At 38.7% G+C, this 25,653-nt stretch overlaps 1 protein-coding gene across 2 annotated transcripts in view; it reads right to left on the bottom strand.

The window, feature by feature from the left end:
• Window positions 1-15,860: 15,860 nt before the first annotated feature.
• Window positions 15,861-25,653, bottom strand: part of LOC145979027 (uncharacterized) — a 255,263-nt gene continuing 245,470 nt past the window's right edge. For both annotated transcript variants that reach the window (XM_083112101.1, XM_083112102.1), the window contains exon 2: window positions 15,861-21,373. In XM_083112101.1, the coding sequence (XP_082968227.1) occupies window positions 20,079-21,373 (1,295 nt within the window). In that variant the 3' untranslated portion in view covers window positions 15,861-20,078. The remainder of the gene's footprint in view (window positions 21,374-25,653) is intronic.

The following is a 25,653-nucleotide window of genomic DNA, read 5'->3' as shown; positions in this document are numbered from 1 at the left end:
AATTACCATAGAGGGTGTCTTATTTTACTTACCCTGTGGCTCTACAGCTCCTGTAGGGGCTTGGCCTACTCCACAATGGAGAGTCTCTCTTCCTGTCTTCCTCCATCTTCTTACGCCCAGCTTCCTTAGATCTTCCTCAGCCTCCTCCAGCCAGACCCGTTGCTAGTATTTGGGAAGCTCATCCCTTATCAGCAGAGGCGTCTCCAAAATATTTGATAAAACTTGATTAGTGGAATAATAATGACAATAATTATTATTACCACGGTTATAATTGTCATTTTACAATAATAACTAATAGTATAAGTTGTAGTATTATATGGGTGTGAAACTTGGTCCCTTACATTGAAAGAGGAACACAAATTGAGAGTACTTGAAAATAAGATCCTTAGGAAAATATTTGGACCTAAAATGGATGAGGAGACAGGTGAGTGGAGAAGGTTACATAATTTGTATTCATGTCCAGATATTATTAGAATGATTAAATCAAGAAGACTTAGGTGGGCAGGGCATGTGGCACGAATGGGAGAGGAAAGAGGAGTTTACGGGATTCTTGTTGGGAAACCTGATGGTAAGAGACCTGTAGGAAGGCCAAGACGAAGATGGAGGGACAACGTTAAGATAGACCTAAAGGAAATCGGTAGGGATGGAAAAGAGTATATAGAACTTGCTCAAGATAGGGAAAGATGGAAGGCCTGTGTTGCTGCAGCCATGAACCTTCGGGTTTAAGAAGGCTAGAGAGTTAGTTAGTTTAGTATAAGTTATTAAAAACAAACCAATTTTAATCCAAATTTATTGTCGTTATTATTATTATAATTATATAAATGGAGGGATTTTGCTACTCGATCCACCGTATAGGTGACATTGTTCTTCTTACATTTTGTACAGTTAGCGTACTGAAATTCATAGTTTTTGTATTTTGTTATTAACTTTTACACATTACGTTCAGAAAAATACTTTAAAAGTTAGGGGAAAATTTTACTTATAAAGATTATATTGTGTGACCTCTCACAAAGAAAACTATAAACTTTGGGAGCTGCGGGTGCATTTATTCTTTGGATTAAATTGTAGAATATAAAAATATAAGCTGGTTATACAGTAAACCTTTTTTCGATCTAGTGTTTCATCTTGCTAAGGGAGTAAAATTAATACACTATTTAAATTAGATATTTGTAGAATTTCGGGGGTGGGCTTCAGCCTCCTTAGCCGTCCCCCTGCCTACGTGCCTGCCTTCCTGCCCTTCTTCTTCCCTCTGGTCTACAGTAATTTTCTCACACGCCTCCTTCCCTCCATCATTTTCACATGTCCTAACCATCTTAGTCACATCTTCTTCATTTCGTTCATCTTATTTACTTACGGGAATTTATCCTGGTGCTTTTTTTCTATGGTACTATAGTGCAATTAGTGTGTGTGTGTGTGTAAATGGTCACTAACGCTTGGTTTTCGTTGATTTCAGCTTCTTCTTTCTAATGAAGAAAAACTTCAGGGTCGGAGATGGAAATACGTGGGGGAAAGGGTTAATTCCTTCATAATCCCCAGAGACTCATCACGTCATCACTCATCCTCATTCCCGATTAGCCAAAAGTCTCGTATCAGCACCTGTGGATATTTTTTGGGTTGATGTAAAACCAAATTGCTGTCCCCTGGAGATGTATGATTTATTCCACGCTCCCATTTTTTCTGTTGTTATAGGTCATACTCTCTTGGTGTCTCCTACAGGAACCTCAATGCCATTGTCTTTGAACCTTGAATCGCTGTGGACGCGTTTGGGTACCCAAACTTGTCCAAGGTGTTCATTTACATAAAGAGTCACTTCCCTCTAGGATTTCAGGGATATGTTTGATGTTTTATGTCGGCAGGTAGTGAAAAAGAGTCTAAAAGTCATGAATGCCCAAGTGTATGCACTCGATATAGCCAGATGCAGGCCAAAGTAAAGGCATGCACTCTCTGCTGAAGTATTTATGCACCTTGCATAATCGTCTGCATCCTGTTTATTCGCTTTTTCGCAGTGTCACGACTGACAACACAAGCCGAAATGCTCGTAACATACATAATGCATTGCATTAGCCACGACAAAGGGGGGGGGGGGGGCGGGAGGAGAGGAAGAGATGAATTAGAAAGTTCAACCCGAATCGGCGAAAAGACACGGAGCGGGGCTTGACAAAGACGCGGAGGAACTAAGTGTTGGGGGAGAAGCAGGGGCGAGAGGAGTGGTAAAATCTTGAAGAAGCCGATTCGTCGTACTTGAATTGTATCACAAAAACCTCCAGATACCCCGAGGTTGTGAAGAATTCTTCTTATTCCCAGTTAAAAGATATCGATTCCACCACCCCATATCTCTCTCTCTCTCTCTCCGCTCCTCCACATCAAAACTATGACCTCTCCTCCGAGACTACCAGAGCTCATCTGTATTCCGTTGGGTTCTTCGCTCTCTCTCGCACTCTCTCTCTCTCTCTCTCTCTCTCTGCCTTTTCCTTCTTTGAGTTCCTTCCTTTCTCGTCCATCGTGATCTGCAGAAGGGGTCCCTCTGTGTGGAAAACGATTTCCTTCTGGCGGCTGAATCTCTCTTCTTCCCTTGTTCTTCCGCGCGGTGAAACTGTTAATTTCCCTCCCTTCCACCTCTCCGTGTCTCGTAAGACGTCTGGGCGATCAGGATCCCAAATTGTGAAATAGTAAGAAAATAGAGGATGAAAGACGTTGCTCCATTACGTAATAACTTGTTAGTGTGTCCCGATACTTTGACGTAAAGGTACGAGGGTTGTCCATTTATTCCCCGTCCAGCCAAAGAACCAACTTCAATGCTATGAGGAGCACATGAACTCTTCAACCAATCGGCTTGGTCTAGTCGCCATGGGGAGGGGACTTGATGTATTCTGCTTTGCCAAACTTATGCCTGACAGCAAAACGTGTGGCAAAGCAACAAGACTAGGGTTACCAGACGTCCGGTTTTTACCGGACGTGTCCTACATTTTAGCCTTATGTCCGCCGTCCGGGAGGAATTTGAAAAATATCATGAATATCATACATTTTGAGCGTCACGTGATTAATATTAATTAGGAAAAATACGTGTTTCAGTTAAACAAAGAGATGGAAGTAACAAGTCTATTGACTGCACTCCCAAAGACGATTTCCTTCAATAGGGAGATTTATTTTGATTCAGTCATTGCCCAAAAATAAAATAAAAGTTTCTGCTGGAACAAAAACTGAAGAAATTTATGAACCAAATTTCGGGGCCACATTCTGATGATGCCAAGTTATTCAACTAGAAACTACCCTAGATGAAACTTCTGGAAACATTTTAAGTTACGGTAATTGCTGAATATTTGTTTGCCATTACAGGTCATAATGAGATAGTACTTTCATTACCATCAGCACAACGGAGTCGTGAGAGATTTTTTTTCCCCAAAAATTGGCTCCTCTGAGAAATATCAATTAATAAGAAATGTATTGTGTAGTCTTGATTCAAATTTGGAAATTTTGCATTTAAGAATTCATTAAGAAATCATATTTTTAAAAGCTGAAAAGTGTATATTTTGAATTACTTTCTAACACGTTCTGTAAATGTGTATTATTTATTGCGAATGTTTTGTGTCCTACATTTTGACTTAGAGTCCTACATTTTGGGTCCTACTTTTCCCTCATAGCGATCTGGTAACCCTACACAAGACCAAGACGCGGCTAAGCCTAACACAACCCCACCCCCCGGGTTGCAAACAAATGGGTCTCCAATTCTTTCTCCCCCTCAAATGCGAGCGGAGGGTGCATATTGACAGCACAAGGTGTCATTTACGACTGAGCAAAAAATCAGGCGTTTGGCAACACCGATTTTTGCAATTCGAACCTCCCCCATCTGGAGACAAAAAGCCTCGTTTTGTCCAATTTGGGCCTTTGACTGGACAGATTTTAATCAGCCGAATGAGGCAATGAGGCAATATGTGTCTGTCGAATTTCCATAAACCAACGCTAGAAGCGCTCAACTGCTGTACATCGTTGTCAGGCACGTATTTAGAAATTTATTTCGGGGGGCGGCGGGTCCGAAACAGGTGTCTCAGAAATAATAATAATATAAAGGTTTAAAATAAAATAATTGTTATAATTATATTCAATTAAAATAAAAGTAATTAAAATATATAAGTTCATATTGAATTGCTATTATTATATGAATAGGTATAAAGACGGCATCTAGCGTACGTGTCAGTGCCGGATCTACAAGCCGCAAAACCCCGCACTGCGGGGGGCGGAGGGAGACATGTAAGCTATTAGTGGGCCCTCAGCCATTGTCATAGTAGAGGGCTCGTAAATGCGTATGTAAAATTTTAACTTAGTTGCTCAGGGGTGCAGAAACGAATACAATATAGCTATACAGGTAAACATCCCTGTGCATACATCACCATGCCATGAAGGCACATTTAGGTTATGTGGGCCGCACATATTTTCGATTTTGGCCATCTTGGAGGTGATGTGATCAACACCACGCTGCGGCCACATTTATCCCCCCCTCCCCCATGGTACCATTTGCTTTGAGGCTGGGTGGGCCCTAGAGCCGCTTTATGCGGGGACAACCGGAAAAATTCCGACCTTAGATCCCTCACACCGGGTTTCCCGCGTGGCAGTCAGACTAGAATCAAATCAGGCTGGAATTTTACGAGAAATGCAATGCTGAAGGTTTCTTCGACCTTTCTTTAGTCAGGAAAAAAGTTAGGACTGCATGATTGTAACAAATGTATCATTTTCCGCGTGTGAGAAAACAGTGTCATATCACATCACCCCCTTCCCATTTAAAAAAATTGAGTTGAATTCAATATGGCGGTCACCAATTTGGCGGACATCTCCTTGGAACACACCAATATGGTTCACCCTAAGCCTAACCTGTATCTATCATGATCAATTGCACCCAGCCTATCTCCTTTACTTTTTATAGGGGATGTTAAGGGACTTTTGAATCACCCTCAAGGCTCTTATATGTGACTTCATCAACATGAGATCTAGAATTACACACACACATATATAGTCTCTCTCTCTCTCTCTCTCTCTCTCTCTCTCTGTGTGTGTGTGTGTGTGTATAAAGGTAGGTAAGTAGAGGGGGCCTTTGGTAATATTTTGCGGGGGGAGGGGCAAGATTTGTAGATTCGGCACTGTTACGTGTAGTTAAGATCGCCAAAATTTTGTATGAAATCAACTGTCGCGACAAGGAAATCAGTGCCAAATAGATAAAAAAATAATATTTATTAAATAACAAGAAAAAAGATCCTGTTGACGAAAATTAAAGTTTCAGATTAATATCTATAGTAATGTCATTCAAAGTTCGGCGAAAATAAATAAACCTTGATTATCCAGCAAATGCTAAACAAGAATATATTCATTATAAATTTAGAACTTGGTAAGCCTTTTGGAGGGGAAGGGGGAGGGGGGCTCCTGACTCTTGTGGCCTGGCTCTTACATATGTCCTTGCCAGTGCGATAGGAGAGTTTTGTCTCAAGTCTCTCCCAATAATATAATTATACAACAAAGAAGTCATTGTACTACGTGAGCTTTTGTTTAGACAGATACACATCAAATGAATGTTAAATAAATCAATTATAAAAACTAAAACTGTCTTCAAATAAGTTCGGTGAAAATAAATATCACTCGATTATACAATAAATGTTAAAGAACGTATATTTTCATAATTTAATTTTTGTACTTGGTAGGCCTTTCGGGGAGGGTCCGGACCCCCTGAACCCCCCCTAAATACGTCCTTGATCGTTGTGTATAATGTGGCACTCATGATTAGGAGTGAGTCCTCCCCGATGTGGTATCGCCATCGCCTTGTAATCAAGGAGTTGCGGTTGCGGTTGCGGGTTCGATACCCAGCGGAGGCACATAGTTGTTCGGATCCCACTTAAAACTGTAGGCCCAGTCTCGATTAGCCTATCTCTACATAAATTGAACTTTAAACAAAAATAAAGAAACTCATCATTATGGCAAAGCATAAATATTTTTGTGGTTTAAAAACTAAGCACCGATACAACGTTGCTGTCACTGAAAAATCAAATGTTTCAGTTTTTACAAAGTTTATTTTTCAAAGCAGAGTGGTGTAAAGTCAAGCTTACCGAACGATTTCTAAATGTTTTCAAATTGGCCAGGTAGTTCCTGAGAAAAATAGCTATAACCAGAACGCAACACAAAATCCATTATGGAATCATATTTCAAGATATCTAACCGTTTTTGGCGATGTCATCGGCATTGCCCATCATTAGTTTGGGTAGAAATAACATATTCAATGTGTTGTGCATTTATAATTCGTGAAACGATATTATTCGCTGGTGACTTAATTATGATTTATCTCTGTATGTAAATATGGCGGGAGAGCAGATTGTGTTATATCCTCTCTCCTCAGTCGTGTTCAGTTTACAAAGAATCGAGCTTAAAATTGGGCGTTTTAGACATAGATGGGACTATTAATAACACGGGCATGATTTGCCGATGCTTTTTGCTGACGAGTAATCGGGCATCGTAGGAATGTTGAGTGGCCTGCGAGATGTCCAGACTTAACACCATTGGATTTTTCCTCTCTCTGTGTGTACTGTGTATCTTAAAGATAATATTTAAGCCAGGAAACCTCCAGATGTGAACGCTTTGCAAGCAGTAATTCGAGAGGAATGTGTGCCAACTGACATGTTGAAGAGGCAGTGCATAACGTTCAACCCCTCCTGGAGAGATGAGTTTCAAATGCCAGTGTCTACGTTGAATTCCAAACGGGAAGGAACATTGCACATTTCAATGGAACGAATCCTCCAACACAACCATATACACCACCACAGTAAAACTAAAAGTAGGATATACATAAATTGGTTCATTGCTTCTCGAGATCCTGACCTTCGAAGAGATAGATGCGAAAAATTCAAGATGGCGGGGACCTCGCCTCCACATCAGATGAACATATATGAGTGATGTAGATTGTGCAATGTTTGTGTAAGGATTTACTTCCTGTGTTACAATATTGTTTACTAACTCTAATCATTCATTACAATAACATTGGGTAATTGACAGATGACGTAATTTGTTAACGGTTTGTTGCCACCTGTGAAGAAAGAATGCAGCACCAAGCAGCTTGAGTATGGCAAGTATGTAAAGAGGCTGCGTGTGAAAAAATGCTTATGCAACACTGGCCTCACACGTAAAGAAAATATTGTCAGGTACTTGTCCGTCTGAATCCCTTTTGACACTGCAAATTAGTGTGTGAATGTAAAACATAGAGGTTGGAAATTGTAGTGTTTGAATTGTACGTTTTTATTTTACTTCGCGTCGCTTATCTGTAGGTTTCCTAGACCTGAGCAGGGATGAACCGAATTATCTTAATTGGAATCGAATCTGTTAATTCTGGTTTCTCAGCCATACGCACTAACCACTCTGTTTTGAAAGATGAGTGCATTCATTTGTCTCAAATAGGAAATTTACACAATAAATAGGAGAACTCTGCTTTTAATGCGCTTTTGTCAAATTTTGTTGTATGCGCACTTTATGCACAAATGAGCTAATCGGGACTGGACCTACAGTTGATAAAGTGGGATCCGAACCACTATGTGCCTCCACCAGGGATCAATCCCGGCCCCCTTGATTGCAAAGCGACAAACTTTACCACTACGGCGCCAACGGGGAGACCCAATGACCCTGGAAGAGTCAGCGAATTTCCAAACTGTACATCCAAAAACATGGAAAATTCAGTTTTCCAGAATCTGAGAATGAAAATAAATTCCACATTTTCTTGAACAAGCTTCTGCATGGGAGACGCTCTGTACAACAATGTTTTTACACTTTATTTTTAACAATGGTGGATAAAGTTCTCTTATATAAAAAGCAGGGTTAAAAACTTTAACTTAGTTATTTATATGTGAAATCAGCACAGAATCGTCTGGGAATTTATTTAAAATTTGCCTGAGAACCTGGAGATGTCCGAAAATATGATAATTAAATACGACAGTTCCAAACTTCCTCACTCAATTTTTAAAAGGAATACAATCATAGATTCCTTAAGATCTAAAACTATAGTCTCTCTAAGGATGAAATTTTTATACCCTAGTTAGAAGCTTAGTCTTAAAAGGAGTACTCAGCACAAATAAGGGTCGATCCCAGTGGCGGAGTGGTTAGCACAGCGCGACACGACACCAGGCGACCCGGATGTTCTTTGTATGTTGATTGATTGATTGATTGATTTAGTTTATTTTACTTCGCGTTTTGTGCCTCTTGGCTAATTTGCGAAGATGGGGATGAGTGATGAAATGATGAAATTGATGAATGGACATTCACAAACAACCAAACCCGACCGGGATTCGAACCCGGGACCCTTGGCGTCGCAGCGCGATGTGCTAACCACTCGGCCACAGGGTCGGGCGTTCTTTGTAAGTGTCCCTTCATTAATTTCATCATATCATCACTCATACTCATCTTCGCGATTAGCCAAAAGTGGCAGAAAAGCGACGCTAAATAACAAAAATCAATCAAGCAAGCACAAATAAGGACAAACACCGGACAACACGACCCCAAAGAGGATTAGCCTGGCAGTGGGTCCAGGCGCCACAGCCTCGTTGGCCTGCAAGACTGCAAGTAAGTGAGGTTGACTTTTGAGCAAGCCCGTATCCAGCCCCCCCTTGACATTAGGTAAAACTATTGTGTATAATTTGTTTGCAGTGAAGAGTGAAAATGTAGACACCAGATATTACTTTGCTCACAACTTTGGTGAAGGATAAAGTCACAGAACATGAACAGCAGTTATTACATTCATATACATTCTAAGTAGCGGCAAGTATTTAGAAGATTCTCTTCTCTAGACTATAGAAAGTTCTTTCATAGGAGAGCTTATTTATCTGTACCTTCACTGCGGCCTCCCGTTTAGACAGAAATCTGTGACTTTGACGTCGTCATGAAAATTCCCTCCACATCTGCGTCAAAGGTCAACAGCTCCTAAGTTTTGGAAACAAAGGTTTTTTTATTGCTTCGGCCAGGGGGAATGCAATAGGGTAGGCATGTATTTTTCTTTCTTGTGTGATATAAATAAATATCTGTATCATCAAAAGTAGTAAGGGATTATTTCAGTAGGAGTCAAATAACACTTCAAGCAATGTTTTAAAGATATTGAAAAAATTAGGTAATTTGTGTATTTCTAAATTTTATGTAACTTAATGACCCCCCTCCCCAACAAATAATTAACCTTCATTTAATACTGTTAAGCTTTTGAAAAATTGGACTTGGTATGCAAAGCGCCACCTGATAACCTGTGATGCCCCCCCTGGAGATCAATTCTAGCTACGGGCCTGCTTTTGGGTTCCTCCTCAGGGTACCCTTTACACGCCGAATATGTTAACGGAAATGGAAAGACATCATAATATTCGAAAACAAGATGCAACTACAGGGGTAAGCTAGTCTTTCTCACAAGAGCTGTCCCATTTACAACCTTTCCACCTGGAAGATGTTTTTCTTCGGTGCAGCTTAAAGCATGGAAAAAAGGAGAAAGAAATGGGGCACCTGGGGGCTTTGCGAACATGTGCAAGTTGATTTTGCAGCTGCTCGTACTCGTGCCTGCCCGGCAAGTGCTTTGTTGATTGTGGAGCAACATTTCATCTCTGCTCCTTGCTCTCCGTCACTTCCGGTATTTGACTACCAACCAGAAAGTTGTCGCAAAGCCGGTTGCAGTTTGGAAGGCCGTCAAAAATAAGGAATGGGATATAATATTTCCCAAACATTTTTCCTCGAAAGGTTGTGTACTCTCTCCCAAGAATCCTGGAACAAAGCGCGCATAACGGAAGAGAAGGGGAGAAATCAAGTGGCCGAAGCAAAGCAGTGCGAAATGGCTTGTAGCTGCACCACCTTTCCCTCTCACGAGTTCATTGGCCGAACCCTCTCGAGTCACTACTTGCGCAGAGGACTCGTTTTCGTTCGCTTGCTCCCGGGACAGAGTATAGTGTGCTTGAACCTTTAAGGTAGTATGATTTTCAATAAATAAATACACGTATTTAACCCTTAACTACTATGGACCGTCCCTCAGGCCGCTTCGAATGTATCTTTTATTTTATTTCTCGCACCCCTCCAAACACAAACTTCTCTATACCTTACAGCCCGACCCTGTGGCCGAGTGGTTAGCACATCGCGCTGCGACGCCAAGGGTCCCGGGTTCGAATCCCGGTCGGGCTTGGTTGTTTGTGAATGTCCATTCATCAATTTCATCATTTCATCATTCATCCCCATCTTCGCAAATTAGCCAAGAGGCACAAAACGCGAAGTAAAATAAACTAAATCAAATCAAAAAAATCAAATCAAATCTATACCTTACATGCTGTCAAGGTCACGAGGTCTTGCCTTTGTTTATTAAAATGTTATTGAATTCTATTTTCGGCGACCGGTCTGACAGACGTACCATAGTAGTTACGTGTGTTTCTTGTTACGTTGTCCTTCAAATAGCTCATTGTTCATTTTAAATTTCAGCAAAATATTACATGCTATTTTGAACTACCTCTCTTCTGACAACATAAAAATGCAGACATCTTAAGAATTTGGAATTTCAAAAAATAGAATAATAAAACCATTGTTGCAGTATTTGACTGATTTTCCTCCTCTTTGTACAAATTACGTTACGTTTCTTTAATTAAACAATAATAATAATTGAAGACTACTTTACAATAGCCTATAACCATGTCAAGTCACGAGAATTGAAAATAGGAAAACAGCTAGTTCAGTTCAAAATTAAAACATCAGTTTGACAGACCCCTTCATAGTAGTTGTGTGATTATTATCAACAATGTCTCCGGTGCTGGTAAATATGAATAATTGGTTTGTATACGATGAGCTTCCAGATTGGTTTTCAAGTAAATATCTTCCAATATAAATTTTCATTATATTATTTTTATTTTACGTTACCCTTCTGCCGATGGGAATGAATGATGAATAGAATTGATGAAGGAACAAGGACCTCCCCTATGGAGTACTTATAACGCAGTCACCTTATAATCAAGGGGTCGCGGATTCGGTGCAGGCACAGTTGTTCAGATCCCACTTTAAACTGTAAATCCAGTTTCGATTAGTCTATCTGACCATAAAGTGGGCTTAGACTTTAATGAAGGAACGCTAACACTGGGGCTTGCATGACCAGGAGAGATGTGTCGACCTTTCAATCACTCGGCCACCGAGGCAGCTGCTAATATAAATGGCGTAGTCATTAGATTTTGCCAGCAGACATGAACCTAATCGACTTTGCAAAAAAATCTCGTATTATACTGTAATTATACTAAAGCTTTCGATGTTTATATTATTATTATTATTTTAGTGTGCTTAAATACGAGGTTGGAAAAATTACAGAAAAATCAGACTTCACACACAACGAAATGAATCTAATATTTCTGTATTTATGCATTTTAAACGTATCAATATGTATAGACAAACGTGTAAGTTACTACTGTATCGACAGGGGTGCATGATTTTTTTCGGTCTACAGTGATGTAATATTACTTTTCACGCTACATACCTTTTATTTCATTTGACTCAATTACATGTGAACATTTCTCATTTACTACTGGCGCATGATCAGAGTTTCCTGTGAATTTTCCAATTCGAAGTTTGCGAAGAATTGACAAGAATAGAGCAGGTTTATATGATTGCATTGTCGAATCGAGACACTTAATAATTGTAACGATATGTGCGTTAAAGCTCCTGGCTTTGGTTTTTTTATGTATTATTCAGGAGAAATTTTTAACCAAATATTGCAACCAACTGCAACGTGTTGTTTGTTTCCGTTCCTGATACCGAATGGATTTGTTTCTTTTATGAAGTAGAACTGAAGTGCTCAGCCTTGACAAGCTGTGAAGGAAATTCTGTCTCAGCCAAAAGCAAAGTAAATATTCGCATTCCGTACTTTGAAAGCAAAGCATTTGCATTTTTAGACGAACGATTTCTCCGGATATTTTGTGGTGAAATCATAAAAACCTTGAATTTAACTGTATAAAATACCACAGGGTTTAACATGCATCATAATACCCGAGGATACTTGGACCGTATAGCTTTGTAAAGAATTATATTAGGGCAACAATTCTCGTAATTTTCCTCTCTCTTATTCCCGTAAATACAAATTGTGGATTATGAATTCAGTCTGTATTTTAGCCAGCGTACAGTACTCGCCTGAATTCTGCACGTTGCAAGGTTAACTCAACATGAAACACACAAAATTTATTGTGTAAATTGGATTATCTAATATAAAATGTTACGATACTTTTGGTGTACAGTGGGATCCATGAGTATTACTGTGCAAATTGTCCAGCATCATGTTCGTGCACTTCATTTGACCCAATAAGAGCTTCAATAATTAAAAGAAATCTCAAAACAAGCTGTTGACAACTTCTGCACCAGCATACATACAAATCCATATCTTAAAAACACACAGGATGTAAGAGAAATTTGCACGGTAATACTCATGGATCCCACTGTACATCGTACCGGTGCACCTTAGTACCTGCAGACTATAGTGCTAAGATACATGCATCATATCCCAATTTCCTTACATGCATAATTACTTAATGTCAATATTTCTGCTTAAATATCGTAACTGTATACGTTTCGACAGAACCTCTTCCATATACTTTTGTCGTGAGCTACTCTGCAACTATTACTCTGTATTATCGAGTATCGACTACACTGTAGTTTTATGTACGGATGCTCAACGTATGTCTAGCAAGGCCTCCGCATTGGCGTAGTGGCAACACTGTTTCCTGTAATCAAGGGATCGGATTCGATCCCTGGTGGCACATTGCACAGCTGTTCTGATCCCAATTTAAACTGTAAATGCAGCCCTGATTAGCCTATCTGAGGATAAAATGGTTTCAAACAAGCATACGTAGAGCATGCTCTTTACAATTGCGTATTTGTACCGGCTTGTGCTTCAGTAGCTACTGAGTTGCACGTTTGTTAAAATGTCTTTCAGTGTTCCCTTATACGTATTAAGATGTTCGATACAGCTTTTCTCTTGGCAGCCTTGTGAAATAAGTTATGTGTACTGTGATATCGTACTCAAGCTTCAAACATTACATGTTTTCTTGTTTGCGAATGCTTTCATGTATAACAGATGGGCGAATTCAACTGAATATTTATACATCTATGTTTTGATATTGCCATCTTAGTTGTTCAGTGTCTGAATAGGAATATCATGACCTTCTTTCTTGAAAGGATGAAGGCGTTCCAGATGCAGTAAAGCATGGAAGGAGAGAAAAGATCAGGGTTGGTACAGTGTGATGCACAAGCATTGCTCGGCAAATTGTCCATCAATATTTTCCCTGTTTTTCTCTTGCATCCTACGTATTGTTAAGGAATAGCTTTTTAAATATGCTGGTGCAGAGGGTGTAAGCAACTTGTTTGAACAAATGGGTAAAAAAAAAGGTGCACAAACATGGTGGTGGACAATTTGCTCGGTAATATTTATGCATCCCAGTGTACATTTCCTTCTCAGATTCTTGGATTTAGTGGTATTGCTGTTGGACTCAGCAAGAGTTAGATTCGTACTTGTATTTTTTTCTTCGTTGTCTGCTCTTTGTATCAAAATAAATCTCGTTTCATTCCCTTAGTCCGTAAGTGTTGCACAGGTTTAAACTGCATTCATGAAGGTACTCTAGGTGAGCTTGTTTGGAACATTATGTTCTCTAACATTCGCACCTGTGTTCCCGTGACCCACAGTTTCGAAAAATTATTCATGGGTCCCGGGTTCAAATCCCGCACTGGATATGAGTGTTTGTGAGTGTCCCTTTCAATTTCTTTGTATCATCACTCGTACTCATCTTTGCGACTAGCCGAACATGGCGGAAAAGCGAAGTAAAATAAACCAAATCAATCGATCGAAATTTACTTCATGAAAACGAGAACTGTTTACCTCAAACAAGCAACGATTGAAATAAATCTCGTCGGCCCCACTGGATACACAAGAAAGTCGAATTTTGTTGTCTAGCGTTACTGACACTTTACTGTACACACAGCTGTTAAAAGGTAGTTGTAGTTCAGCAAGAGAAATTAAATTCACAAAAAGGAATATTTCATACCGAAACGACACACTGTACACCACACATATTGCGTGACACGTTCCTTTGAAGCAAAGTAATGCAAGCAAGTACGGCGAGATGCACAAGTATTATCTGGACAATTGTGTATCTATTTTTCCTTTTCTCCCACCACATCCAACGTATTTTTAATGAATGCACACTGTAACTGCTTCATGACACCTTGTATCGATTATTGAACCTCCTAAAACGAACAGAACTAACACTTTTCCTTGCAATATTTATGCACCTCACTCTACGCCCGTTTCTCGCCAGTCTGGAAGTGGTGCCACGTGCATGAGTGACATCAAGTGGGAAAATTCCTTGAACTTTCCCACGAAAAAAGTTAACTTACATCCTACTATGTTATATCTTAGTTCAATAACACTACATCAATCTTTCGTTAAGTTGCAAATCTTATTTTTGTATTTTTGTTATATTCTTACTTATTAACGCCGTATAAAATCTTAAACCATTAAGCGATGTGTTACTAGCAATGTTCCATGTACAAGAGAAATAAACTGTTTTAGTCTGTCAATTTTCCAATTTTGGAGAGTAAAATATCGCATAGATTTGTATTGAGTACTGGGCATATTAATGCTTTTTGTTTTGTAATCAAGATATCCATCCATACAATGCTTCCAGATCAGTAAGCGTGCATTCAGTGCTTCATGTCAGTCATAAAACATCCCAATTAGCATATGTACATACAATTTATTTTTACAAGCGTTCAAGTGTTATTTTTCGTAGCAGAAATCACATTTTTACTATCATACAACTAATAAATTTGAGTTTTTCACTCTCAGTGACGATGGAATTATAATTTAATTATTCCTGTTCTTACAGTTTGTTTGTTTGTTTGAGTTGGTCTTTTCAGTCCACTTTATGCACAGTAAGGCTAATCGGGACTGGACCTAGTTTAAGTGGGATCCGAACCACTGTGCCATGTGCCTCCACCGGGTATCGCACCCATGACCCCTTGATTACAAGGCGATTGTTCTTACAGTATATTACCAAAAATAAACAAGTATTTTGAAGCAATTTTTAAACAGGAGGACTGTCACTTCCTTTTAACAAGTGATAAAAAGAGATAATATTGATTGAGGAATGTTTTTCAGTAATAAAAACATAATATCGATACTTTCACAGTTTTATGTTAAGTATATAACAGTTCTATATTGCATCAGTAATCTGAAACTTTGGAAAAATATATCTCTCTTTACATGATTTCTATTTTTGCATGTAAAAGAAAACAACTATAAAGCGACCACAAGGAAAAAACCCTTGGACGAAAAGTCCCCGCGCAGCTTTCCCTTCTTCTGTTTAGGTAAGGCCATAAGGAAGCATGGTCCACTCTCCCCCTCCCCTCCACGCGTGAGTAGGGCGCACAGGAGTCGCGGGTCTGCGCAGGTTTTCATGCTCGTGGTTCCATTATACTACACTTGAAACTGAAATTTGCATTACTTATGTAAAAACTTGCAATCACTTAACACCAACTCATCCCGGGCCTGGGTGCTCTTTGGGAGTGTCCCTTCATCAATTTCACCATATCATCACTCATCCTCATCTTTGCGATTAGCCAAGAGTTGCAGAACAGCGAAGTGAAATTAACTAAATCAATCAACACTGCCTCATATTTGAATATGAACCAATTAATGTTTTCTTGAACAACATTTACAAACAATAGGAATTTGCACATTTCTATTTCTTTTAGTTCTCTCTACTGGGTTAAATTGAAGAAGGTATTATGAATATCATGAATAACTACTTAAGAAACTAGTTGGTATGAACCAATGAAAACGAGCCAAATATTTTGCAGAGATCATTTATATTTATTTCATATCACCTGATATACAGCCAAGTAGCAGAAAATACACGAAAAGCATTTATACAGTTGGCAAGATGCAGAGGAACAAACATATATTGGTACCTCTTTTGCCTTTTAGTATTAACGATTTCTCATAAGGCTATTATACTATATACAAATCTTTATTTCTCTACAGTTCCTTGTAGCTGCTGCCTAATTTGACAAATGGGCTCTGATTGGCAGGAGAATCCTGGCCTAATACTCTCTATCTCTCATGGCTGAAATTTGGCAACAATGTGTGTAAGGTAGATATAATATAACAGAATAATTACAGAAATTATTCCATCAAACAAGAATAATGAAATAACCAATACAAATAGATGACAATATTTAACAAGTTTCAGAAACTAGCTTTCATCCACTTAAAATAATTTAAAATCTGAAAAAATTCAAAACCAATATACAAATAAGTATATTCATTCTACTAGGCATAATGAAACTATTTGCTATCATTAGAATCACTACATTCGATCTGGTCCCCATTAGCAATAATGTTTATAATATACATTGTGTTTAGGTAATTTTCTGTAAATTTATTTATTCACACAGAAACTAATTTGGAACACACACACATTTAAATGAACACATGCTAAATTTCATGAGGAGAAATTGTCAACAATTAAAAATAATTCTATGTGAGATTTTCAGTGTTCATTATGTGAAAAATTGCATCAATATTGTAACAAAACAAACGTACAAATATATAAAATATATCTACTCAGATGGGTAATTTTCCACACATATATATATATATATATAAATTTATTTATTTAATTTGACACTGGTTTTGGAACCCTATCCTGGTTCAATTAAGTAGTAAAAATGTTTGTCCCTTTCAAGACAAAAATGTCATGCCAAATATACACATCTACTATACCTGAATTCTATTGATAGCAGGAGTAACATTAAAAGCCATCACTGTTGCCAAATTTTCCATCAAAACTTGTTCAAAAACTTAATCGAAATGCATAAATCCAGCCTATAGTTAATGTTTCTCTTGTTACATTACACAAGCCCTCATCAAGTAAGATGCTTCTTGTTATAAAATAAGTGCGGGGGAAATATAGTATTCAGGTACTTCATTTGATGTTTAACGGTAACCACATGAATTTGGTAGCAAACATGTTTTAACACAAACAACAATCATTGGTAATCAATTATTATTATTACCTGGCTGGTAGGATAATATCTTTTACAAAAAGAAATATGTGCATAGCTTCAAACTGATTGACAATCTGGGAGGGGAACAGAACGATTTTATAAATATATATTTATCTATTTACATATTTTGTTTCCTCTTTAACGTCTCATGACAATTTTACAATATAAAATTATGTGTGTATATATATATATATATATATAACTCTCTCTCTTATATATATATATCTATGGCAAATTGTTCAAGGAAAAGTATTGCACAACTTGTAAACTTCTCATATATATATATTTTTGGTCTTGGCAGCTAACATTAAACTTCATTCAAGGATCTGATTGTAGTTAGAAAATACTGTGTATAAACATGTGAGCACTATTTTTCCCCTGCCCATAAATAATCAAAATAAATACATCACAACCCTTCACACCACTTTGCCCAGAAAAAAAAATACAGTTCTCAACTACTGGAGTAACAATATACAAACTATACCTTACACAAATTAGGTTTAAATTGGCATTTTTTTGGGTATGATTTTTTTTTAATATTCGCAAAAATAACATTCACATTTCTTGTAATAATTATATATAACCATAGTTAAATGAAATATATACTACAAATTGTCAACAGATCCATGATAGACAACTAAACTGTTAGTAAAAATCATGGAATCAGTTGAGCAAACAAAACCGTTGTCCATATTTTACAAGCCAAGTCGTTATCATCATGATAAGTGAAATTGAAAAATCATATTTGCTGGCGATGTACACATACAAATACACATGTCATGACACTGGGTGAAGGAAATTTCTAAGTGATGAGATGACAAAGCATAAGAGAGCTGAGATCGAAGATACCTTGAATATCAATGTAGACAGCGAAAAGCTATGACTGGGCATAAGCCAAAGTTGAGTACCTCAAATACATACAATGGATCTTTACTCCTGTTATAATAAAAAAAAAACATTGCATTTCTTTACTCTTTATACCTAGTAGCAGTGAGCGCACGGTGAACATTTAGCAGACGAAATGAAGGCTGTTGATGTCACACAAATGACTTGTCCTAACTTATAACAACAAAAAATATTCCCTCAAGAGGTTTTAGGACATTTTATACAAAGCTCTTATCCACAAATGAACTAATTAAATTTTGTACTAAATATTTCGGCCAACGTCAGCCTCCAGTTCTCTACTAACAACGGTCTAACTAAATTGATACACCATGCGCTCTTCTACAAAACTAGACATCAAATTTAAGGTGTGATCAAGTGAACACTGAAGGTTTTTCCTAAACTAGATACTTCTAAGTTTCATTATACAGGATAAAGATTATGGAAAGGGGACTGTATATGGGAAGTATGAATCTACATGAATGGATATCACAGACTGAGTATGTGTTGACTTGCATGTACCACTGATCTAATCACTATGTACTTGATACATACAATAGTGAAAGAAAAACTCTTGCTGAACAGGAATAAAATTTTAGAAAATAAGGACAATATAAAATGTGTTGCACAGGAATTGAAGGAGTTTTCGATTGGCAGGTAATCTGTTTTATCACCCAACAATATCATCATTGGATAGGAACAATATTTGCTGCTTACAGATCACTGATTTTGATTTCGTTAAACTTTTTTTTTATTGCTCTTTTAGAACTTGAAACATTGAGTAAGAATTGATAGGAATAGGAACGGAATAATCATTATTTGCACATGCAGTGACCTAAATTTATTTTTTCTCTGTATTGACATTGATGAAGGAGAGACCTCTAATGAAAAAAGGCATCAGCAAAGTAAATAGAATCAATGAGGTGCTACTTGCCGAGGCATCCATATAACTAATGTTAGGATCACGCAACCCGAGCACAATTTGAGGATACAGATCAAATAAAACTAAAAATGAGAAGGGTGATCAGTTCTCAAACACTGAATGACGACCAATGATTGAAAGCTATTTGAATTGAGGCCTGCACTCCTGATGATGGTTTTGAGGAAAATTTCGAATTAATGCACATTCACGATTAAATAACCATGCTATTTTCAATGTTCTATTTCAAATGTATAAATATTTTGGTAAATGATTTTAGTTAATGTAAATTTACCTGCCAATCTACTTTTGAGATACAAATCCCGATTTTTAGGTTTGTTTGCACAAGGGCAAATTTAATATGAAACAACTTCTGAAATAATGGCAATTTGAAGAGTAAAATCCACATTAGAGGCAATCTAATGGCACATTTAAAATCTATGCATGACAAGTAAAATGACACACAGTCCCTCCCATACAACTGCGACAATTTAATATCAGACACAGCAATTTAGAATTAGGAAAAGTTGAGGTTGCTGCTACAAAGCCTCTGCTCTAATGCTTAATTGATTTCCGAAACAAAGTACGCTCTCGCCATTTTATTCAACAACGAAATTAGCAGTGTTATGGCACACATTTTGATGATGATTATGAGGTGATACGATGAGAAATGTACTGAAGTTATGATTTCATTTTAAAATGTGAGAACAGAATAAAGCTTTAAAATATGAGCACTTTGTACAACACTTAACACAAATTAATATTACACACAATCTTGACCAGCGCTTTTAGGCTTAGCAACCATGGCAGATTTATAATCATTTGTGTATTTTTAGTTCACGCTTGGCGTGGATTATTATAAAAACAAACATTTTTTCGGAAACTCGCATGTAAAACATCCACTCGAATAGTCCTTTCTGCTAATCAACGTATTAGCACTCTCAGATAATCTAGCATTTACAACCTACAAATACTCAATACAAATTATCTATTGCTCTAACTGAAAAACTCTTTAACAAATGCTACTTTCTATTTCTCGTGTAAAGGATTTTCGATTCTAATTCCACATTTCAATCTTCACTAGCCTGGTTGTGTTCATGTCAACTGACGAACACTGGAAAACACACACATCGCATTCACACAAGTATTGTTACTGTTTACTGGGAACCATCCACACATGAATCATATGTCATGGTACTGGATGCTAGGACTCCAGTGATGCGATAAGACTGTGGAAAACAACTGACTGCAATTCTCCGAATATGGAAGCATGACCACACGAAAATTGGTGCTGGTCCGTGTCTAAGAGACTCCCACCGTTCGTTTTTCTATCGCTGCAGAACCTTGACTGTTGTTGGTTTTCCTCGTGGTCCTTGTGTGAAGCTTCCAGCCTCGTTTGTGTTTGTTCGCCACTTGACTCCGACACTTCAGGTTCACTCGCACACAACCTGTTGTCTACTGGTTCACTGGTCACGGAACTGACACAGTCGATGCCACCGCCATTTGTAACCGTGAGTGCGGTAAGAGGGGATGGCGATGAGGGTACTTTGGTAACGTCCACCGGGTCGCTCGTCTCAAGCATTGGCGTGCACACGTCGGAACAGTCGATCCTTGGTCTCTTCTTCTCACTACACGTCGTCTGATCGTCCACCTGGTCGTCATCGTCTATCGAGGTGAGCATGCGCGGTGTGGGCGGCATGTAGAACTGGCTTAAGACGTCCTGCACGTCACAATCCTCACACTCGTCGAACCGACGTTTCTTTGAGGTAGTCTCGCTCGAACTATCCGCGGTTACTATGCACGAGGAAGCAGGACTGTCGTCGTCTCGCAACCCCGTCACATCAACGAGTTCTATGGAGTCATCGCAAACGCACTCCATTTTGGAAATTGCTGAACTTGTACACGAAGAAAGATTGGCAGTGACTGATGGTTCCATCGACATGGGTGAGGTTGCCGATGGTACCGAAATTAAGGGAGCGCCGTGAAGAGAGGGGGGCGTCGAAGAACTGACGCATGATTTGGTAATGTCTGTGGTTCCCGTCGTCGGGCTGGCTAAGGAGGAATCTTCGGTAATGTCCTTGGTGAAAGATTTAGAATAGGACGTAAAGCTGGAGGTAAAGCTCCTGGGTTGGTAACCCTGCTTCTGAAGCTTCTCCTCCCTCGCTTCTCTTTGGAGCCGTTTCATGGTGTTGTTAATCAGAACGGAGCGACGCAGGGAGCTTTCGGGATCCTCAATCTTCTTCAGTTTATTGATGGAGATTTTCAGAACCTTCCGCCTCTCCTCCTTTAATCTGTATTTGGCGCTGATGAGCGTGGGGCGGGATCTACCGAAGCTCGGGCTGTAATTTCTGCTGCAACCAAACAGGTCGCCACCGCCGGGACTGGATCCGGTGCTGACTTTCATCGCTGACGAGGTCGACGTCACTGATGACGTTGAAGAACTCGCCGCCGAGGACTTGGCACAACTCTTGGGCTGGGATTGCGAGGATTCTCGACAACCTGGAAAGAAAGAAAGAAAGAAAGGAACATTAAGAGACTGAATGGAAACAAACAAAGTGAAAATGTAAATTAGTACATGATAAAGTTTCAATTGCTTACAACCTGTAAAATATTTTACATAAAAGGAATGAAAAGAACTTTAAAGGACTCAATGTAAAACAAAGTTCAAATTAAAAGCAGTGTATGCTAAAAGTTTCAATTGATTGCAACCTGTAAAATATTTTACAGAATATAAACAAGAAAAATCAAATTTTTATCATTTCCATTATTTCTATTTCACCTTGTAAAATTTCAGTAATTTCAAATTAGTGATGACACTATTAAGCCTTGTTTCCATGTTTAATAAAAAAAATGAAAAAATATGCAAATACTCGTATGCTGGTTGCAAAATAATCATTTGAATTTTGTCCAGACTCTGAAGAAGACCTAAAGGCTGAAACGTCACGTTTTTTATGTGTTTCTTTGACAATAAATTCTGTCTTGGTCAGCATTTTGAGTGTTTTATTAAAGTTAGTGAATAGTATCCCAGATTAAAATATACTGTAATCAGCGGGTGCATTTTGATCACTGATAACATACGCCATGCTTTTTTTGCTTCGTAACTAAAACAAGTACAGTCATGGACACTTCTGGATTGTAAGTACTCCAACTGAAAGCCGACGGCATCGTTACAGCCCAGAATTGTCCGTGACTGTACCTTGTACGAGAAGTGCTTGTAGAAGAGAACAAAACGAACGATTGCAATCTGCCAGAAATCATAATCTGAACAAGTTAGGCAGAATTGTGATAATGTGACGCGTTAAGAGAAATAGGATCTCCATATAAGGTGGGTCAGTGATTCATAATTCTTTGCACGCCAGAATATACAGAGGCACCATTGGACCATCTGTGCGATCCTGCATGACTAATATGTGCTAACAAGTGCACGGACGGGGGGGGGGGGGGAGGCAGCAATGTAAACCAAGTAAACACTCCGATGTCCTCGATTCAACGACATTTTTTTAGCCTCCAAGCTGAAGTTATTGGTCTTTAAATACCGATGTAAATCCTTGCTGACAGATCAAGAAGCCGTGACTTCTACAGGGCACGTAGGAATAGGTCAGTTCAACACGCAGACAGAATACAGACACACGAAATGCGAATTCTTATAGAACAGAACCTGTTTTAGAATGGCAATCCAGAATGAATTATTACCGATATTAAAATAAAAATACCTAACCATTTCCTAAATCAGGGGTTTAAATACGTCTACATTACTGAATTGAAAATATACCTGTCTTGTTACAGATTATTAGTGATAATAATGACAAATACAAGAGGAGGAAAATTCCAGGTCTCCTTGGCGTTTCTTCTCAATGGTTATTTTAAATAAATTAAATACCAATAAACTAAAATTAACTGATACATATCACATATTAAGTGCTTAATATTATTACCAATGATATCTATGTATATTTTACGGAACATAATTCATAGTTTTACATACGAAACAGTTTCATGCTACAGGATATTTTTTAACATTCTGAGTAAATGCCACTTTTCAATACATTTCTGTCTTCAAGTGGGAAAATAGGTTAGTCTAGAATACATATTGTGCACACGTTTATAAGAAATCTTAAGGTACCATACCGTAAGTAGCTGGGAGCAGTCAATATATTGTGGCCTCTCTCGTTTTACCTGACATGCACTGTGCTTTTTTACATAAGTGTATGTATGTGTGTGTGTATGTGACACTCGACTTTGAGCAACACGTAGAATATGTCTACTAAAATATCCAACGTAAAGTGTACCGATTCTTGCAACTTCAAATGTTCAGAAAGGATTCAGGTGCATGATTAGTGATTCTGACATCAGATTGTTGACATTTTTGGAAGCCGTATCCACTTCTCACAGAACTTACTGCTTTTGTGTGGTCCTACGGCTCTGGTTGGTTCCAATTTCTTGAATTCAACTTGGGGCCTAGGTTTTTGGTAGGCAGAACCGAAAAGTTTTCCATCACATAAAAACTGCGTTGCTGAATAACTGTCACGTTTGAAAAATCATAAAAAGCACTCTTAATTACTTTGCTCCTCAGGTTACAGGGGGTTAACAAAAGCACCTTTAACTTGTAAATTTTAATAAAGCTGAATTCTTTTGTGAGGAGGGAGCACGCCTGTGTATTAAACCTAACGGTAACTTGCTACGATATGATGATTTTGGTAACCTGGTAACAGCAAACGAGTTACTTGAATTGTATGATTGAAAAATGTTCGTTTCACCATATCATTGCTGTGGACAACAGCAACAAAACCGTACGAACTTAAATTATTTTCGGTTGGTAATTCAAACCAGTTACCTTCATGAAGTATGAACGCTGATAAGCAGTTATGTTAGGTTTTTAACTAGATACCAATTGGAATGATTCATTCCCCTCCTCCAATCTCTCTGTCCCATGCGACGAAAGGAAGAGCCACCGTAATGGCGGACACAGCTGTGCATTCTGGCACGCATCCAGCAGGTCTTCCTTCCATCTCTGCGCCCCTCGGTCCCCTGGCCCCTTCAGGAAACGCAGTTACTGAAACAATCACGCTCCGTGTACGACAAAGGTGGCCGCAGATGTAAAAAAGACCACGAGGATCCGAAGCTGGGGGATACTTAAGGACGCACACTGGAACTGGACTGCCTGCGCTGGCAACATTGAATGCAGAGGTGAACCCTCTTTGGTATTTATTTATTCCGGTTGCATATGCGGCACAGACAGACAATAAATAACAAGGCTTGGAAACAATTCCTTTCTGTCCTTCACTAAAGGTGTTATCTCAATGATAGAAAAAGCAGGGTACGCCGCCTGTCCTCCACTCACCCACATTGTGGATCTTGGTATGCACCGTCTACGAGAAATGAATGCGTTAATTAGGCTTATCTCGTGGACTCAAATGCCAATGATACGTATATGGGTTTAGCCATTTTTGTAATTTTTCAATGCCAAGGGTGAAAACAGATATTCAGGTCGGCTGATGATGGTAAATGAGGTAAAAAGGCAGCCAAACCTTATATATCGTTTTAAGTCCACTTGATTGATGCACAGACTGGGCCTACAGTTTAAAGTGGGATACGAAACATTGTGCAATGTGCCTCCTAGAGAACAAGGCGATGATGTTACCACTGCGCCAACGAGGAAGCCTCAAAACTTTGTCGACTGATTGATTTGGTTTATTTTACTTCGCTTTGTGCCACTCGTGGTTAATTGCGAAGATGAAGATGAGTGATGATACAATGAAATTGATGAAGAGACTCTCACAAACACCCATGCCCTGGCAAGGATTCGGAACCCGTGACTCCTGGCGTCGTAGCGCGCTGTGCTAACCACTCGGCCACGGAGGCCAGCTAAAAACCTTGACGATTCATTTCCGGAAGGCCTTTATTACACAGAGCAAATTTAAAATATTCTAAAATTGACATGCAGTGTGATCTAACCAAGTTTTCAGCATCACAGAGAAATCAAAATTGTGGCAGTCACGCATGAATTTATAACATCGAGTTGCAGAGGCGACGATTAGGCGGGCATGGGGGGCTAGTTGGACATGTTGAATCAACATATCTTTGTTGGTGTAGCGACTGAGCTATCGGAACTTGTCATGGTCTAATGTATAGTTTATAGAATCAAGCACAACAAAGTTTGATTTCCAGTGTATGCTATGATTTAATTTTCCTAGTACAGTCGGAAGAAATTTAATGTTCATACAATGTTTACCCTTTAAATAGAGAACCTTACATGGTACATTAACCCCCTCTTTTATTTTTAGTTCTATTTGCTTGACCGGCAGTAAGGGGCATAAATCGTTGGGACTTTAGCTTGGATTTTAATCATTTCACGACGATTACACTTTTACTAACCCTGCATCTGCATCTCATGCATAAAACACAAAAACTAAGCAATTGATATACTCGCCATCCTGAATACAATACACATTCATCGATTGATTTGGTTAATTTTACTTCGCATTTCTGCCCCTTTTGGCTAATCGGGAAGAGGAGGATGAGCGATGATATGATGAAATTCATGAAGGGACTTCACAAAGAATGCCGGAATTAGAATCAGGGACCCCTGGCGTCGTAGCGCGCTGTGCTAACCATTCCGACACGGAGGCCGGCTGCACAATACACACATAAAACTAAATGCACAAAATCTATTGATGTAAAGGTAATGCTAAAGTGCATAATGCAAGTGAGTAGTATTATCCTCTATGTCGAGATGTACTTTGATGAAAGATGATGCACTTAAACATTTCCTTCTCCTC

This window comes from Lepisma saccharinum, chromosome 25 (genome assembly GCF_977018435.1).
Source record: "Lepisma saccharinum chromosome 25, izLepSacc3.1, whole genome shotgun sequence".
NCBI lineage: Eukaryota > Metazoa > Arthropoda > Insecta > Zygentoma > Lepismatidae > Lepisma > Lepisma saccharinum.
The sequence above is the reverse complement of the archived record's forward strand: the minus strand, read 5'-3'. Positions and strand labels throughout refer to the sequence as shown.